Source organism: Oryctolagus cuniculus, chromosome 1 (assembly GCF_964237555.1).
Source record: "Oryctolagus cuniculus chromosome 1, mOryCun1.1, whole genome shotgun sequence".
Lineage (NCBI taxonomy): Eukaryota > Metazoa > Chordata > Mammalia > Lagomorpha > Leporidae > Oryctolagus > Oryctolagus cuniculus.
Window position 1 is genome coordinate 134,721,465 of NC_091432.1, and position 13,863 is coordinate 134,735,327.

Consider the following 13,863-nt stretch of genomic DNA (forward strand, 5'->3'; position numbering starts at 1 on the left):
CTACAGCTTCCTGCTAATGCAGACCTTTGGAGGTGGGGATGATGACTCAAATAATTGGGTCCTTGCCACCCATGTGGGAGACAGACCTGAACTGAGTTTCTAGGTTCTGGCTTCAGCCCCAACTTGTGGCTGTTGTGGGAATTTAGGGACTGGATGGGATCCAGTGGGTGTGATCCTGCTCTCTCCAACAGAGATGGAACTGAAAAATGCTGTGTCATGAATATGGAGCTACATTATTCATTTTTAAAAACTGAAAATATCATTCCAATATTTTTTAAATCTAAGTACTGTTCTTAGCTTATGGTCTTTCAAAGGCAGACCACCCACCACGACTGCTGTTGGCCACAGCTTGCCTTGTTGTACAATATAATTATCTAACTTGTTAATTTCACAGAAAAGATCTTTGTAACTCAATTCCAATCTGTTTCTTTGGCCATGCTATCTCACAGTCTCTGTACTACACTTCACTGTAGTTTCCTGAGTATTCAGTCTACGGTCTTCATAATGCCTGGCCTCTGTTCTTAGGGTTCCCTTAGGCTACAAACCCTTTGTTTCTCAGATTACACAGTTACTCATCATTCAACTCCTACCTCAAATGTCACTTCTTAACATACCCATCACAGTTCACCTAAACAGTATTCTATTGCCTTATCCACTCAAAGCCTGTTTTTCACTGTTCTTCTATCCCTTAAAGTCTTCATCGTGCTGAATAACAATGCCTTTACAGATCTGCCTTCTCCTATTTTCACTACTTTTGATTGAGTACCTAAGGTAAGAAGGGTCTTGGGGCCGGCGCTGTGGCGTAGCAGGTAAAGCCATTGCCTGCAGTGCCGACATCACATATGGGTGCCAGTTCAAGACCCAGCTGCTCCACTTCCCATCCAGCTCTCTGCTGTTCCTGGCTCCTGGCTTCGTATCGGCACAGGTTCGGCTGTTGCGGCCATCTGGGGAGTGACCCAGTGGATGGAAGGCTGGAAGACCTCTCTTTCTCTCTGCTTCTCCTCTCTCTGTGTAACTGTGACTTTCAAGCAAATAAATCATTTAAAAAAAAAAAAAAAAAAAGGGTCTCAACTATCCTGGTGTCCTGCTTCCTCACACCAGTGGCTAACAGTACACAGAATATAGCACATGCTCAGTAAATACTCATCAATGAATGAACTACATACTTCATGCTTTGAATATTTATATCTTTGTGTGATAATGACTAAAATATTATCTAATGACTAAGATATTATCTAAAACTGTTACTTTATACAATCATAATTGGATTCCACAGCTTACTTTTTTAAAAAAATCATGCATTTTAATTTCACTGATTTTAACAGAATTTTCTACTTTACATGCCTGGTTGTGTTCATGAGCTGTGCAATTATCTGTTCCATTATAGTCTGTAAGCTGTTCTCTTCTTTTTTCTCTAATAAGAATTTTATGAACATCATCTTCCAGTCTATTGAAGAATCCTCCATCATGTGATAAAGTCTGAGAAGAACTCAATTCCTGTCAAAAATGAATATGATTTACTATCATTCAACACAAAAGTGTATGCATTAATAAACCTAGTCAGTCTCTAGAGGAATAAAGAATCAAAAGGAATCTGCTAATTAAGAGACAATCAACCCCTTGGTTCTGGAAGATAAACAGTTAAGATACATTTGGAAATGTCCTTTTCTTCCTTCTTAATAGTTTTGGGCTTGGGAATGCTTGATTTTAAAATTTTTGTTAGTCACACACAATTCATCCATGTAATGTGTACAAGTCAATGGTTATTTAATATATTCAAAGAGTTGTAAAACTACTACCACAATCAATCCTGTAACATTTTCATCACTTTAAAAAGAAACACTGCACTCATTAGCAGTCACTCCCCATTTTCCTCCTAATGCTTCTCCCAGCCCCAGGCAATATTCATCTACTATCAACTTATTCTAGACATTTCATGTAAATGAAATAATCTAGTACCTTTTTTGCAACTGGCTTATTTGACTTAGCAAACTGTTCTAAAGGTTCGTCCATCTTATGGCATACCTCAGTATTTCATTTCTTATTACCAAATAATAGCTTATTCTACATTTTTCTATCCATTTGGGTTGATAAGCATTTGGATTATTTCACTTTTTGGCTATTAGGGATAATGCTGCTATGACCATTCATGCATAAGATTTTGTGTGGATGTGTTTTCAACTATATTGGATATATACCTACAAATGGAATTGCTGGGTCACAGTCTGTTAACTTTATGTTTATTTTTTGAGATGTTACCAGATATAATCAGCAGTGCAAATAAGTTCCAATTTCCCCATATTCGTCACCAACATTTGTTATTATTTGTCTTTGTGATTACAGGCACCTTTGTGGGTAATGAAGTGGTTTCTCATCATGGTTCTGAGTTACATTTCCCTGATGACTAACGATGAATACCCTTTGTGTGCTTATTAGACATTTATATATCTTTCTGGGAAAATGTCTACTCATCTTTTTTGATGATTTTAAATTTTATTTGAATGGCATGGAGACAGTGAAACAGAGACAGGCAGAGGAGAGAGAACTCTCCCATCCACTGGTTCACTCCCGAAATGTGAACAACAGCCTTGGAGGGGCCAGGCTGAAATCAGGGATAGGAACTCAATCAAGGTCTCCAATGAAGATTGAACCATCACCTGCTGCTGCCTCCCAGGGTGCACATTAGTAGGAAAGCAGACTAAGGAGCACAGTCAGGACTTGATCCCAAGCATTCTGATATGGGACCTGGGTGTCTTAACCACTGAACAAAGTGCCTGCCTCCTTTTTGTTCACTTTTTGCCTTGGTTACTTGCCTTTTTTTTTTTTTTTTTTTTTTTTTGACAGGCAGAGTGGACAGTGAGAGAGAGAGACAGAGAGAGAAAGGTCTTCCTTTGCCGTTGGTTCACCCTCCAATGGCCGCCGCTGCAGCCGGTGCACCGCGCTGATCCGATGGCAGGAGCCAGGATCCAGGTGCTTTTCCTGGTCTCCCATGGGGTGCAGGGCCCAAGCACCTGGGCCATCCTCCACTGCACTCCCTGGCCATAGCAGAGAGCTGGCCTGGAAGAGGGGCAACCGGGACAGAATCCGGCGCCCCGACCAGCACTAGAACCCGGTGTGCCGGCGCCGCAAGGTGGAGGATTAGCCTATTGAGCCACGGCGCCGGCCATACTTGCCTTTTTTTGAGTTCTTGATGTACTTTACATACAAACACACCTTACCAAATATAATTTACAAATATATTTTTCCTGTGAATATTTTGCACCTTCTTCCTTCATGGTATCTCTGTGCATCACAGAAGGTTTACATTTTTCATAAAGTCTAAATTCAAGAAATCATGACAAAAATTCAAGGTCCCAAGAACTTACTCCTATATTTTCTTCTCAGAGCTTCATAGTTTTAGCTCTTATATTTAGTTCTAATATGCATTCTGAATTAATTATCGGCATAGTGTGAAGAAGGGGTAGAAATTCAGTCTCCTGCATATGGATATCCAGCATCATTGGTTGAGAAGGCAGTTATTCTTTAACCCAACGAATTGTCATGGCACCTTTGTCCAAAATCTACTAAATATAAATATCAGTGTTTGCTGCTGGACTCTCCATTGTATCCCATCAACCAAATCAACCAATATGCCTACCATGCTATGTTGATTACTTTAAGCTTGTGCTGCCTAACCTTTTACATTTAAAAATCTTTATGTAAGTTCTATATGCCAATAAAGATATCTCAAGAGATTAAAATGTTTTGTCACCTATCTCCTCAGCCCACATTTCTTCATGATAAAAACATTAAAATGCCTTTCTTCCAGTTTTTATAAAGAAAAATATACAGTACACTGTCTGATCTATAGTCTCCAATTGTGTACCAGAATGTCAATGCTTTTGATTACCATCTAATTATAAGTTAGTACTGTGAAACAGCCCTTCCTCACACCACCCTCCCCAGGCTGATAACCACAATTACACCATTAACTTTATGACATCAATTTATATTCCACATGACTGAGATCATCTGGCACTTATCTTTCTGTGCCTGGCCTATTTCACTTAACATAATGACCTCCAGTTCCATCCATGTTGTTGCAAATGACAAACATCCCATTCATTTTATGCCTGAGTAGTATTCCCTTGTGTATATTACTACTTTTCCCCTTTTTTTAAAAAAAAAAAATTAAAAGATGTGTTTGTTTGAAAGGCAGAGTGGGAGGAAGAGACAGATTCTACTGATTCACTTCCCAAAAGGCCACAACAGCCAGGGCTGGGCCAGGTTGAGGCCAGGAGCCTGGAACTCCATCTGTCTCCTGTGTGGGTGGCAGGGACCCAAGTACTTGGACAATTTTCTGCTGCTTTCTCAAGACACATTAGCAGGGATCTGGATTGGAAGCAGATCAGCTAGGGCGCAAACTGACACTCTGATATGGGATGCCAGCACTGCAGGCACTGGCTCACGCTGCTGCACCACACCAGCTCTTACCACTTTTTCTTTACCTATGTTTCAGTTGATGAACATTTCAGGTTTCCATTTCTTGGCTATATGTGACTAGTGCTGTAAGAACATGGGAGTAACTGGTTTCATTTCCCTGGTATACATGCCTGGTAGTATGGCTGCTGGATCATTCGGTAGTCTATTTTTAGGTGAGAAACCTCACACTGTTTTCCATAATGGCTACACTAATTTATATTCCTATCACAGTGGGCAAGGGTCCCCTTTTTTCCAAATCCTCACTGGCAGTTGTCATCTTTTGTTATTGATAGCAGCCAATCTAACTGGAGTTGGGTTGATATATCACTGCTTTTTTTTTTTTAACACTTTAATAGTTTTATATTTAAAAACAAAGATTGTGAGGTAGCAATACAAAGAGTTTCGATATTCCCCTAACCCCATTTACCCTATTATTAACATCTCATATAAGTATATTTGTCACAATTAATGAGCCACAGTCAGCCCCCCCCCCCCCCCCTTAAATCCAAAATCCTTTTATCCCTCCACCCATTCTAGCCTCTAGTTACAAACATTCTGTGTTTGGGCAGGCTTTAAAATTTTTAGCTCCTACATGTAAGGGAGAACACAGGGTATCTGTCTGTTTCTGGCTTATTTCACTCAGCATGATGTGTCCTCCAGTTCCATCCATTTTGTACAAATGACAGTATTTCTTTTTTTATATAGCTGAACAGTATTCCACTGTGGATATATAACACATTTTCTATATCCATTCATCTAATTATGGGCACCTTAGTAAATGCCATTATTTGGCTACTGTGAACAGCTTTAAACATGGTAGAAAAGATAGCTTTTACACAATTAATTTAAGTATTTTGGGTATATACCTAGTAGTGGGATTGCTGGATCATATGGCAGTTCCATTGATTGCTATAAACTTCCCTCAGTATTAAACTGATGTGCTATGTTTTCATTTTCTTCTTTCAAAAGATTTAATTTCCTTTTCAATTTCTTCAATGATCCATTGGTCACTTAATAGCATGTTACTCAATTTCCATGTATTTGTAAATTTTCTATTGTTTGTCTTGTTGTTGATTAGGCTTTTATTCCCTTATGGTCTGAGAGATACATGGTATGATTTCAGTGGTTTTACATTTGCTGAGACTTGATTTGTGGCCTAACATATGCTCTATCCTAGAAAATGCCCCATGTGCTGATAAGGATAGTATGTATACTATAGCTGTTGGGCGAAATGTTCTATAAATGTCTGTTAGGATCATTTACTCAATAGTATGACTCAACTCTGATGTAACTTTGTTGGTTTTTCTGTCTGGATGATCTGCCCATTGATGACAATGGAGTGCTGAAGTCCCCCACTATTACTATTACTATTACTATTTCTCTCTGTCTTTAGGTTAAATATTTACTGTATATACCAGAGTTGTCTTTGTGCTGGGTGCATATATATTTATGATTCTTATATTTTTTTGCTGAATAGATCCTATCAACATATAATGTTCTTTTTACAGTTTGTGATTTAAAGTTTTATTTGATATGATTATAGCTACTCCCACTGGTCTTTTGGTTTCCACTTGCATAGTATTATCTTTTTCTAACCCTTCACTTTCAGTTTATGTGCATTTTTCTCTGTGAAAAGCATTTCTTAGCCAGCACTGCGGCTCAATAAGCTAATCGTCCGCCTGCAGCGCCGGCACACCAAGTTCTAGTCCTCGTCGGGGCACCAGATTCTGTCCCGGTTGCCCCTCTTCCAGGCCAGCTCTCTGCTGTGGCCCGGGAGTGCAGTGGAGGATGGCCCAAGTGCTTGGGCCCTGCACCCGCATGGGAGACCAGGATAAGTACCTGGCTCCTGGCTTCGGATCAGTGCGATGCGCCAGCCGCAGTGTGCCAGCCGCGGTGGCCATTGGAGGGTGAACCAACGGCAAAAGGAAGACCTTTCTCTCTGTCTCTCTCTCTCTCACTGTCCACTCTGCCCGTCGAAAAAAGAAAAAGAAAAAGAAAAAGAAAACGAAAATGAAAACGAAAAAGAAAAGCATTTCTTATAGCCAACATATAGTTGGGTATTGGCTTTTCTATCCATTCAGCCAACCTGGATCTTTTGAATGGGCAATTTAATCCATTTGCATTCAAGGTTAACACTGACAGATTAAAACTCCTGTCATTTTTGTTGATTCATTAATTGCAGCTGGTATTTTAGTGAATTATGTACTGTCAAAAGTGTTTTCATGAGGTTTACTTCTAATGTAAGAGATGTAATGAATGTTTTCTTCAGGATTTCTTGTAAGACTCATCTAGTGGTGATAAATTCTCAGATTTTCCTTATCTGGAGAACATTTTATATCTCCTTCACTTCTTTAAAGATTTATTTATTTGAAAGGCAGAAATACAGAGAGGGAGAGAGAAATCATCTTCCATCTCCTTGTTCACTCCCCAAATGGCCACAATGGCCAAGGCTGGGCCAGGCCAAAGGCAGGAGCCAGGAGCTACTTCGGAGTTTCCCATGTGGGTGTAGGGGTCCAAGTACTTGCGCCATCTTCCTCTGCTTTCCCAGGTGCATTAGCAGGGAGCTGGAATGGAAGTGGAGAAGCTGGGACTTGAATCAGCACCCATGTGGGATACTGGCACTGTGGGTGGGGGCTTAACCTACTATGCCACAGTTCCGGACCCTCTACTTCACTTCCAAAGGATAGCTTTGCTGTATATAAAGTTTTGTTGGAAGTGTTTTTCTTTCAAAACTTGCAATTAATCACCCCCCTCTCTTCTGGCCTGTAGGGTTTTGTTGAGAATCTTCTGTTAGTCTAATTAATTTTCCTTTATATATAACTCGATGTTTTCTTACTGCTTTTAGGATTCTCTCCTTGTCCTTAATTTTTGACAATTTGACTATAATATGCCTTGGAGAAGGTCTTTTCTGATTGAGCATGTCTGGGGTCCTTTGAGCTTCCTGTATCTCAATGTCCAAATCTCTTTCAAGACTTAGGAAGTTTTTTTTTTTTTTTTTTTTTTTTGACAGGCAGAGTGGACAGTGAGAGAGAGAGAGACAGAGAGAAAGGTCTTCCTTTTGCCGTTGGTTCACCCTCCAATGGCCGCCGCGGCCGGCCGGCGCGCTGCGGCTGGCGCACCACGCTGATCCGATGGCAGGAGCCAGGTACTTATCCTGGTCTCCCATGGGGCGCAGGGCTCAAGCACTTGGACCATCCTCCACTGCACTCCTGGGCCACAGCAGAGAGCTGGTCTGGAAGAGGGGCAACCGGGACAGAATCCAGCGCCCCGACTGGGACTAGAACCCGGTGTGCCGGCGCCACAAGGCGGAGGATTAGCCTAGTGAGCCGTGGCGCCGGCCAGGAAGTTTTCAACTATTACTTCACTCAGTAGTTCTCCTTCTCTTCCCTTCCCAGAATCTCTTAATATAATATCTGCTTACTGGACTCACATTGTGGCGCAGTGAGTTAAGACACCACCTGGGACACTGCCATCCCACATGAGCACCAGTTCAAGTCCCAGCTATTTCACCTCCAACCCAGCCCCCTGCTAATGTACCTGCAAAAGCAGAAGATGGTACCTGCCATCTACATGGGAGACCTGGATGGAGTTCCTAGCTCCTAGCTTCAGCCTGGTCCAGTCTCAGCCATTGTAGCCATTTAGGGAGAGAAGCGGCAGATGGAAAATTGATTTAAATTTGCCTTTCAAATAAATAAATCTTTTTAAGAAAAATCTGTTCACTTAATGGGATCCTACATGTTGTGTAGGCTTTCTTCATTCTTTTAAATTGTATTCTCTTTATTTTTGTCTCACTGGGTTGTATCAAAGGTCTTGTTCTCCAGATATGATATTCTTTATTCTGCTTGGTCTATTCTCTTGTTGAAGCTCTCAACTGTGTTATTTGAAATTTTTAGCTCCAAAATTTGTTTGGTTCTCATTATGACTTCTATCTCTTTACTAAACTTCTCATTCGTATCATTTGTTTTCCTAATTTCTTTAAATTAGCTGTATTCTCTTGTACCCCTACTGAGTTTCCTTAGAATCTGAATTCTTTTATAGGCATAACACAGATTTCTTTCAAGTCAGAATGTATTTCTGGAGATCCACTGTGTTCTTTTAGAGGTGTCATGCTTCCTTCATTTTTCCTGTGTCCCTATGTTGTTGATGTTCGTACATCTGGTCTAACCCTTTCTTTTTCTTACTTTGGCTCTAGATGAGCCCAGAAATGTAACCTCTGAGTGATTTCTTCAGTAGTAATAAGTATCAACAGTGTCTACCAGTGCCACAACCATCCAGACAGCAGACATAGTAGTATGACTTTAAGGTGGATGTGAGCTTCCAAAGGTGTCTGTCTTTAGTCCCCGGAGAGTTGGGTGCCAACCACACTGGATTTGTGATGACTGTAGCCATGCTTTGGGGGTGCTGTGGGATACAGACGGAGCTGTTCTCTTGTCCTGCCCCACAAGGCAAGTCTGAATAATGCTGGTGGTTGTGGCACTAATAGCTAGAACCCTCAAACTGTGTAATATGGATAGTACCTTATCCAAGTACTGGTAGGGCTTCTAGCACCAAGAGCCCAAGTCCCAGCACTGGGAAATGTTAAAGGGGAACTAGCCCAAGCACCACAGGGAAAATACAGATTATCCTGAGGATAGGGCACTGGCAGCTGTAGGTCTGCAGGTGGGTTCTTCCCTAGGTCCTATGTGGTACGAGAATACTTTAGGTTTTAATAAATTTGTATCACTCTGATGCAATCTTTTATGACGTTTTACTCAGCATGTTGTTGCCTGGATCTGTAAACCCATCCATTTTTCTGATTTATCCATTCTACTGAAGAATAACATTTGACTATTCCTGGAGGGGTGGAAGTAGGCTGGGCCATTACACATATAAACATTCCTGTATATGGCTCTTAGCAGACACATACAAGTTTCTTTAGGGGTGTGGACAAGTACCACAACTACTAGTCATAACTTATATCAAAGGTCAGCAAACGACCTGCTGCCTTTTATGCAAATGAAGTTTACTAGACCACAACCATCCTCATTCATTAAGTTTATGGCTGCTTTTATACAATGAAGAATTGAGAATCTGTGATGAGACCAGTTGCACCTCAAAGCCTAAAATATTTGCCACCTTGTCATTTACAGGAAACACTTGCTGCACCCTGAATTACAATGAATAATCAACTTCAAGAACACCAAATCCTTGTAAAATATTTGTAGTAATTTTTATTCCCATCAATATAAATTGATCTGCAACTCTATAATCTCTGAATCTTGACATTTTCAAAGTTCATAGTTTTGTCTATGAGGTATATAAGGCAAAAAATTGGTTTCGCAGTGTGATCTCAATTTGCGTTTCTCCAATGAGTAGCAAGCGTGAACATTTTCTGTTTTGTTATATTTTCTGTTTGTGAAATGGCTAATGTCTTGTGCCTATTTTTAAAAATATTTCTATGAGAGGCTGGCGCTGTGGTGTAGCGGGTAAAGCCACTGCCTGCAGTGCCGGCATCCCATATGGGTGCCAGTTTGACTCCCAGCTGCTCCACTTCTGATCCAGCTCTCTGCCATGGACTGGGAAAACAGTAGAAGATGCCCCAAGTGCTTGGGCCCCTGCACCTACATGGAAGACCCAGAGGAGGCTCTTGGCTTTGGATTGGCGCAGCTCCAGCCTGCGGCCAATTGGGGAGTGAACCAGCGGATGGAAGGCCTCTCTCTCTCTCTCTCTATGCCTTTCCTTCTCTCTGTGTAGCTCTTTCAAATAAGTAAATAAATCTTTAAAAAAATTTCTATGAGACAGTGAACATTTGGAGTTTTTCTCTACCTTAAATACTATTCCTTTATCAGTTCTATGTATTGAAAAAACTGTCTTTGCACTTAGACCTTGTCTTTACATTCTCTGTGGTATTTTATGGAAAATAAGTTATTAATTTTGAATGATACCCAATTTATCAAACTTTTGTTTCACAGTTTAAAGATTTTTTTTTATTTGAAAGGCAGAGTTACAGAGAGGTGGGGGCAGAGAGAGATGTTTTCCATCCACTGGTTCACTCCCCCAAAATGCCGCAGTGGCCAGAGTGGAGCTGGTCAGAAGCCAAGTGCCAGGAGCTGGTCAGAAGCCAAGTGCCAGGAGCTTCATCTGGGTTTCCCATGTATGTGGCAGGGGCCCAAGGTCTTGAGCCATCCTCTGTTGCTTTCCCAGGCACATTGATAGGGAGCTAGATCAGAAGTGGAGCAACTGGGAGTCGAACTGGTGTTCACATGGGATATCAGAACTGCAGGCAGAGGCTTTACCCACTATGCCACAGTGCTGGCCCCCATAGTTAAGTTTCAAATGTAACAGTTAAGTTACATTTAAAGTATTTTTTACATTAAGTTACATTAAGTGTTTTTTAAATCTTTACCCCTAACGTCAGAAATATAGTCTCCAAAATATTTTCTAATCCTGAAAGCTATAGATTGGAACCAAAATGGTGGCTGAGTAAGAGGCTTCAGTGACCACCTCCCTGCAGATACACCAATGTGAACTATCTGCACATGAAGTTACCTTCCCAGGAGCTAGGGAAGCCATGAGAGAGACCACAGTGCCTTGTCTTGTTGTAGGAAAAGCCACATCGAAGAAGGCAAAGCCCCGCCTACCTCATCCTCCCCAGCTGCAAGCAGCACAGCATGGAGAGACTCCTACAGGGAGATGGAGCGCAGACTGAATCCCAAAAAGTTCAGCGAGGGCCTGGCGTTGTGGTGTACTGGGTAAAGCCCCTACCTACAGCACTGGTATCCCGCATGGGTGCCAGTTCAAGTTCCGGCTGCTCCACTTCAAATCCAGCTCCCTGCTGATGTGCTTGGGAAAGCAAAGGAAGACAGCCCAAAAGTAGGGGTCACACAGGAGACCTGGAAGAAGTTCCAGGCTCCTAGCTTTGGTCTGGCCCAGCCCTGGCTGTTGCAGCCATCTGGGGAGTGAACCAGCGGATGGAAGATCTCTCTCCATATCTCCCTCTCTATATATAATTCTGCCTTTTAAATAAATAAAATAAATCTTAAAAAATCAGTCAGACTGAGCATTCCTGACCGCCAGGCCCATATATTTTGAGTGAATGTTTCGAGCCTCCACAGCCAGATGACCTCTGCCACTCGTCCCCCAACTACCAGCCTAAAGACATCAGGAGAGGGATCTCAGAGCTGGGCCTACCATATTGAGACCCAGTACCTGATAAAGCCTAAAGGCCTCTGGCCCCTGCAGCTCTGCCTCGCATTAGGCAGAGACGTGAGCTGGGGGTGGGCTTAATGGACACCCCTGGGACTTTGTAGGGACCTGTGACTGAGAATCAGGTGTGACCAGCCTAGGCCCTGTCTGGGTGGCCTTTATCACTCTCCTCCAACCTTGAAAAGACAGCTGGGCATATCCTAATGGTATCTGTCCTAAGGGCAGGGCCTATCGACAGAGTCTCTGGACTTGCCCCAGTTTCAGGCAGAGAACTATACCCTGGTGAGACAGACATGGTCTGGTGTGTGTCATCACCAGCCTCTGCAGGCCTGGTGACTGTGAGATCCAGGTGTGACACACTTAGGGGCTGCCTGAATAGCTGAGGGGCTGCCTCTATCATCCTCCTCCATCCCCACAACCATTGGCGGATAACATGGAATCACAGGACTCAATGTTAGCCTGATAACATCCATTAACTGGGCAGATCCTAATGGTCCCTTGTCCCCAGGTTAGTGCCTGCAGATAGATCTCTAGACTGTTTCAGTGCTCAGGAGAGTTGTGCAGTCCCAGTTTGAGTAGTATTTTATCCCAGCCAACAATACCAGTGGGGCAATAAGCCCACCTCAGCAACAGACAGGCCATAGCAGGGTAAGCTTTGGTTTTACCCCACAAGCTACACTGATCTTGGTGGGCTGACGGCTCTGCATGCCATTTAGTTTTATGGCATTTATGGACACAGGACAAGGAGCCTGAACCTACCATAGGCCCAGGAAAAGGCTTGCAGGGACAGACTACCCCTTTTAGGCATTTCCCCAGCTGATACTAAACAACACATCAGTTGCAGATTTAGGACAAATTTGAGTTTGGAAAGTATTTTATGACTGGATCAGTAAAAACATATCAACAAAGAACCTAGGTAAACCAGTTTAGGGTGCTTTCTAGTGTTGAAACACCAAAAGTGTCCTTAGGCACAGAGAAAATAAACAGACTGCTTAGAATTTTTAGAAGCATAGCTATAAAGAAAGCCATATTATTATAATCCTTCAGTGTTCAAGAACTTCAGGGAACTAAAGCTTCACCTTAAGTCAAAATAAGGTGCCAGAAACCGACCACTAGGAAATGAGATTTCCAAATGCTTGAATGAAGACTTCAAAATAGCTGTTTTAAGGAAACTCAGCAAAACTCAAGAGAGCACAGAAAGATGAATCACTATTCTAAGAGACTTGATAGAGTGATGATGTAATTAAACAAAATTAAGCAAAAATCCTTCAACTGAAAAGTATACTAAGTAAAATTTAAAATGTGAAGGAAAGCATCAATAGCAGAATACAGCGAACAGAAAAATCAATGAGCTCATGGGCTATTTGAAAATAGTTGGAGAAAGAATTAAGGATGAAAAAGGCTTATAGGAAATACGGGTAACATGAAAAGACTAAGTATTTGTTATTAAGATTCAAGAGGAACTTTGAGGGTGCCAAAGAGGTCGAAACTATATTCAAATATATAACAACAGAAAAAGCCACACAATCTCACTAATAATAAATAGGTTATCTTTTTTTTAAAAGAATTATTTATTTATTTGAAAGAGCTACACATAGAGAGAAGGAGAGGCAGAGACAAAGAAAGAGAGAGAGGTCTTCCATCTGTTGGTTCACTCCCCAATTGGCTGCAACTGCTGGAGCTGCGCTGATTTGAAGCCAGGAGCTTCCTCCCGGTCCCCGACACCGGTGCAGAGGCCCAAGGACCTGGGCCATCTTCCACTACTTTCCCAGGCCACAGCAGAGAGCTGGATTGGAAGTGGAGCAGTCAGGACTAGAACTGACACTCACATGGGATGCCGGCACTGCAGGTGGCAACTTTACCCACTACACCACAGTGCGAGCCCCCAGGTTATCTCTTAAATTTTAAAAACGTAATGGTTACCCCAGAGGCTGGGGAAGGAAGATGGGTGAAAGAGATGAGGAAAAATTAATTAACAGGTACTAGGCTATAGTGAGAATTGAGTAAGAAGGTCTGAGGTTTTATTGCAGAGTACAGTGACTAGAGATATTAATGTAATATATATTTCTGTATTTAAAAAACCTAGAGGCCGGCGCCGCGGCTCACTAGGCTAATCCTCCGCCTTGCGGAGCCGGCACACTGGGTTCTAGTCCCAGTCGGGGCGCCGGATTCTGTCCCGGTTGCCCCTCTTCCAGGCCAGCTCTCTGCTGTGGCCAG

General features: G+C 42.2%; 1 protein-coding gene across 22 annotated transcripts in view; it reads right to left on the reverse strand.

The window, feature by feature from the left end:
* Positions 1-13,863, reverse strand: part of GKAP1 (G kinase anchoring protein 1) — an 81,460-nt gene that overhangs the window by 18,303 nt on the left and 49,294 nt on the right. For 15 of the 22 annotated variants that reach the window (XM_070049025.1, XM_070049010.1, XM_070049006.1 and 12 more), the window contains one exon: positions 1,345-1,497. The exons of the other annotated variants lie outside the window; for them this stretch is intronic. In XM_070049025.1, coding sequence (XP_069905126.1) covers positions 1,345-1,497 — 153 coding nt within the window. The remainder of the gene's footprint in view (positions 1-1,344; positions 1,498-13,863) is intronic. 22 annotated transcript variants of the gene reach the window in all.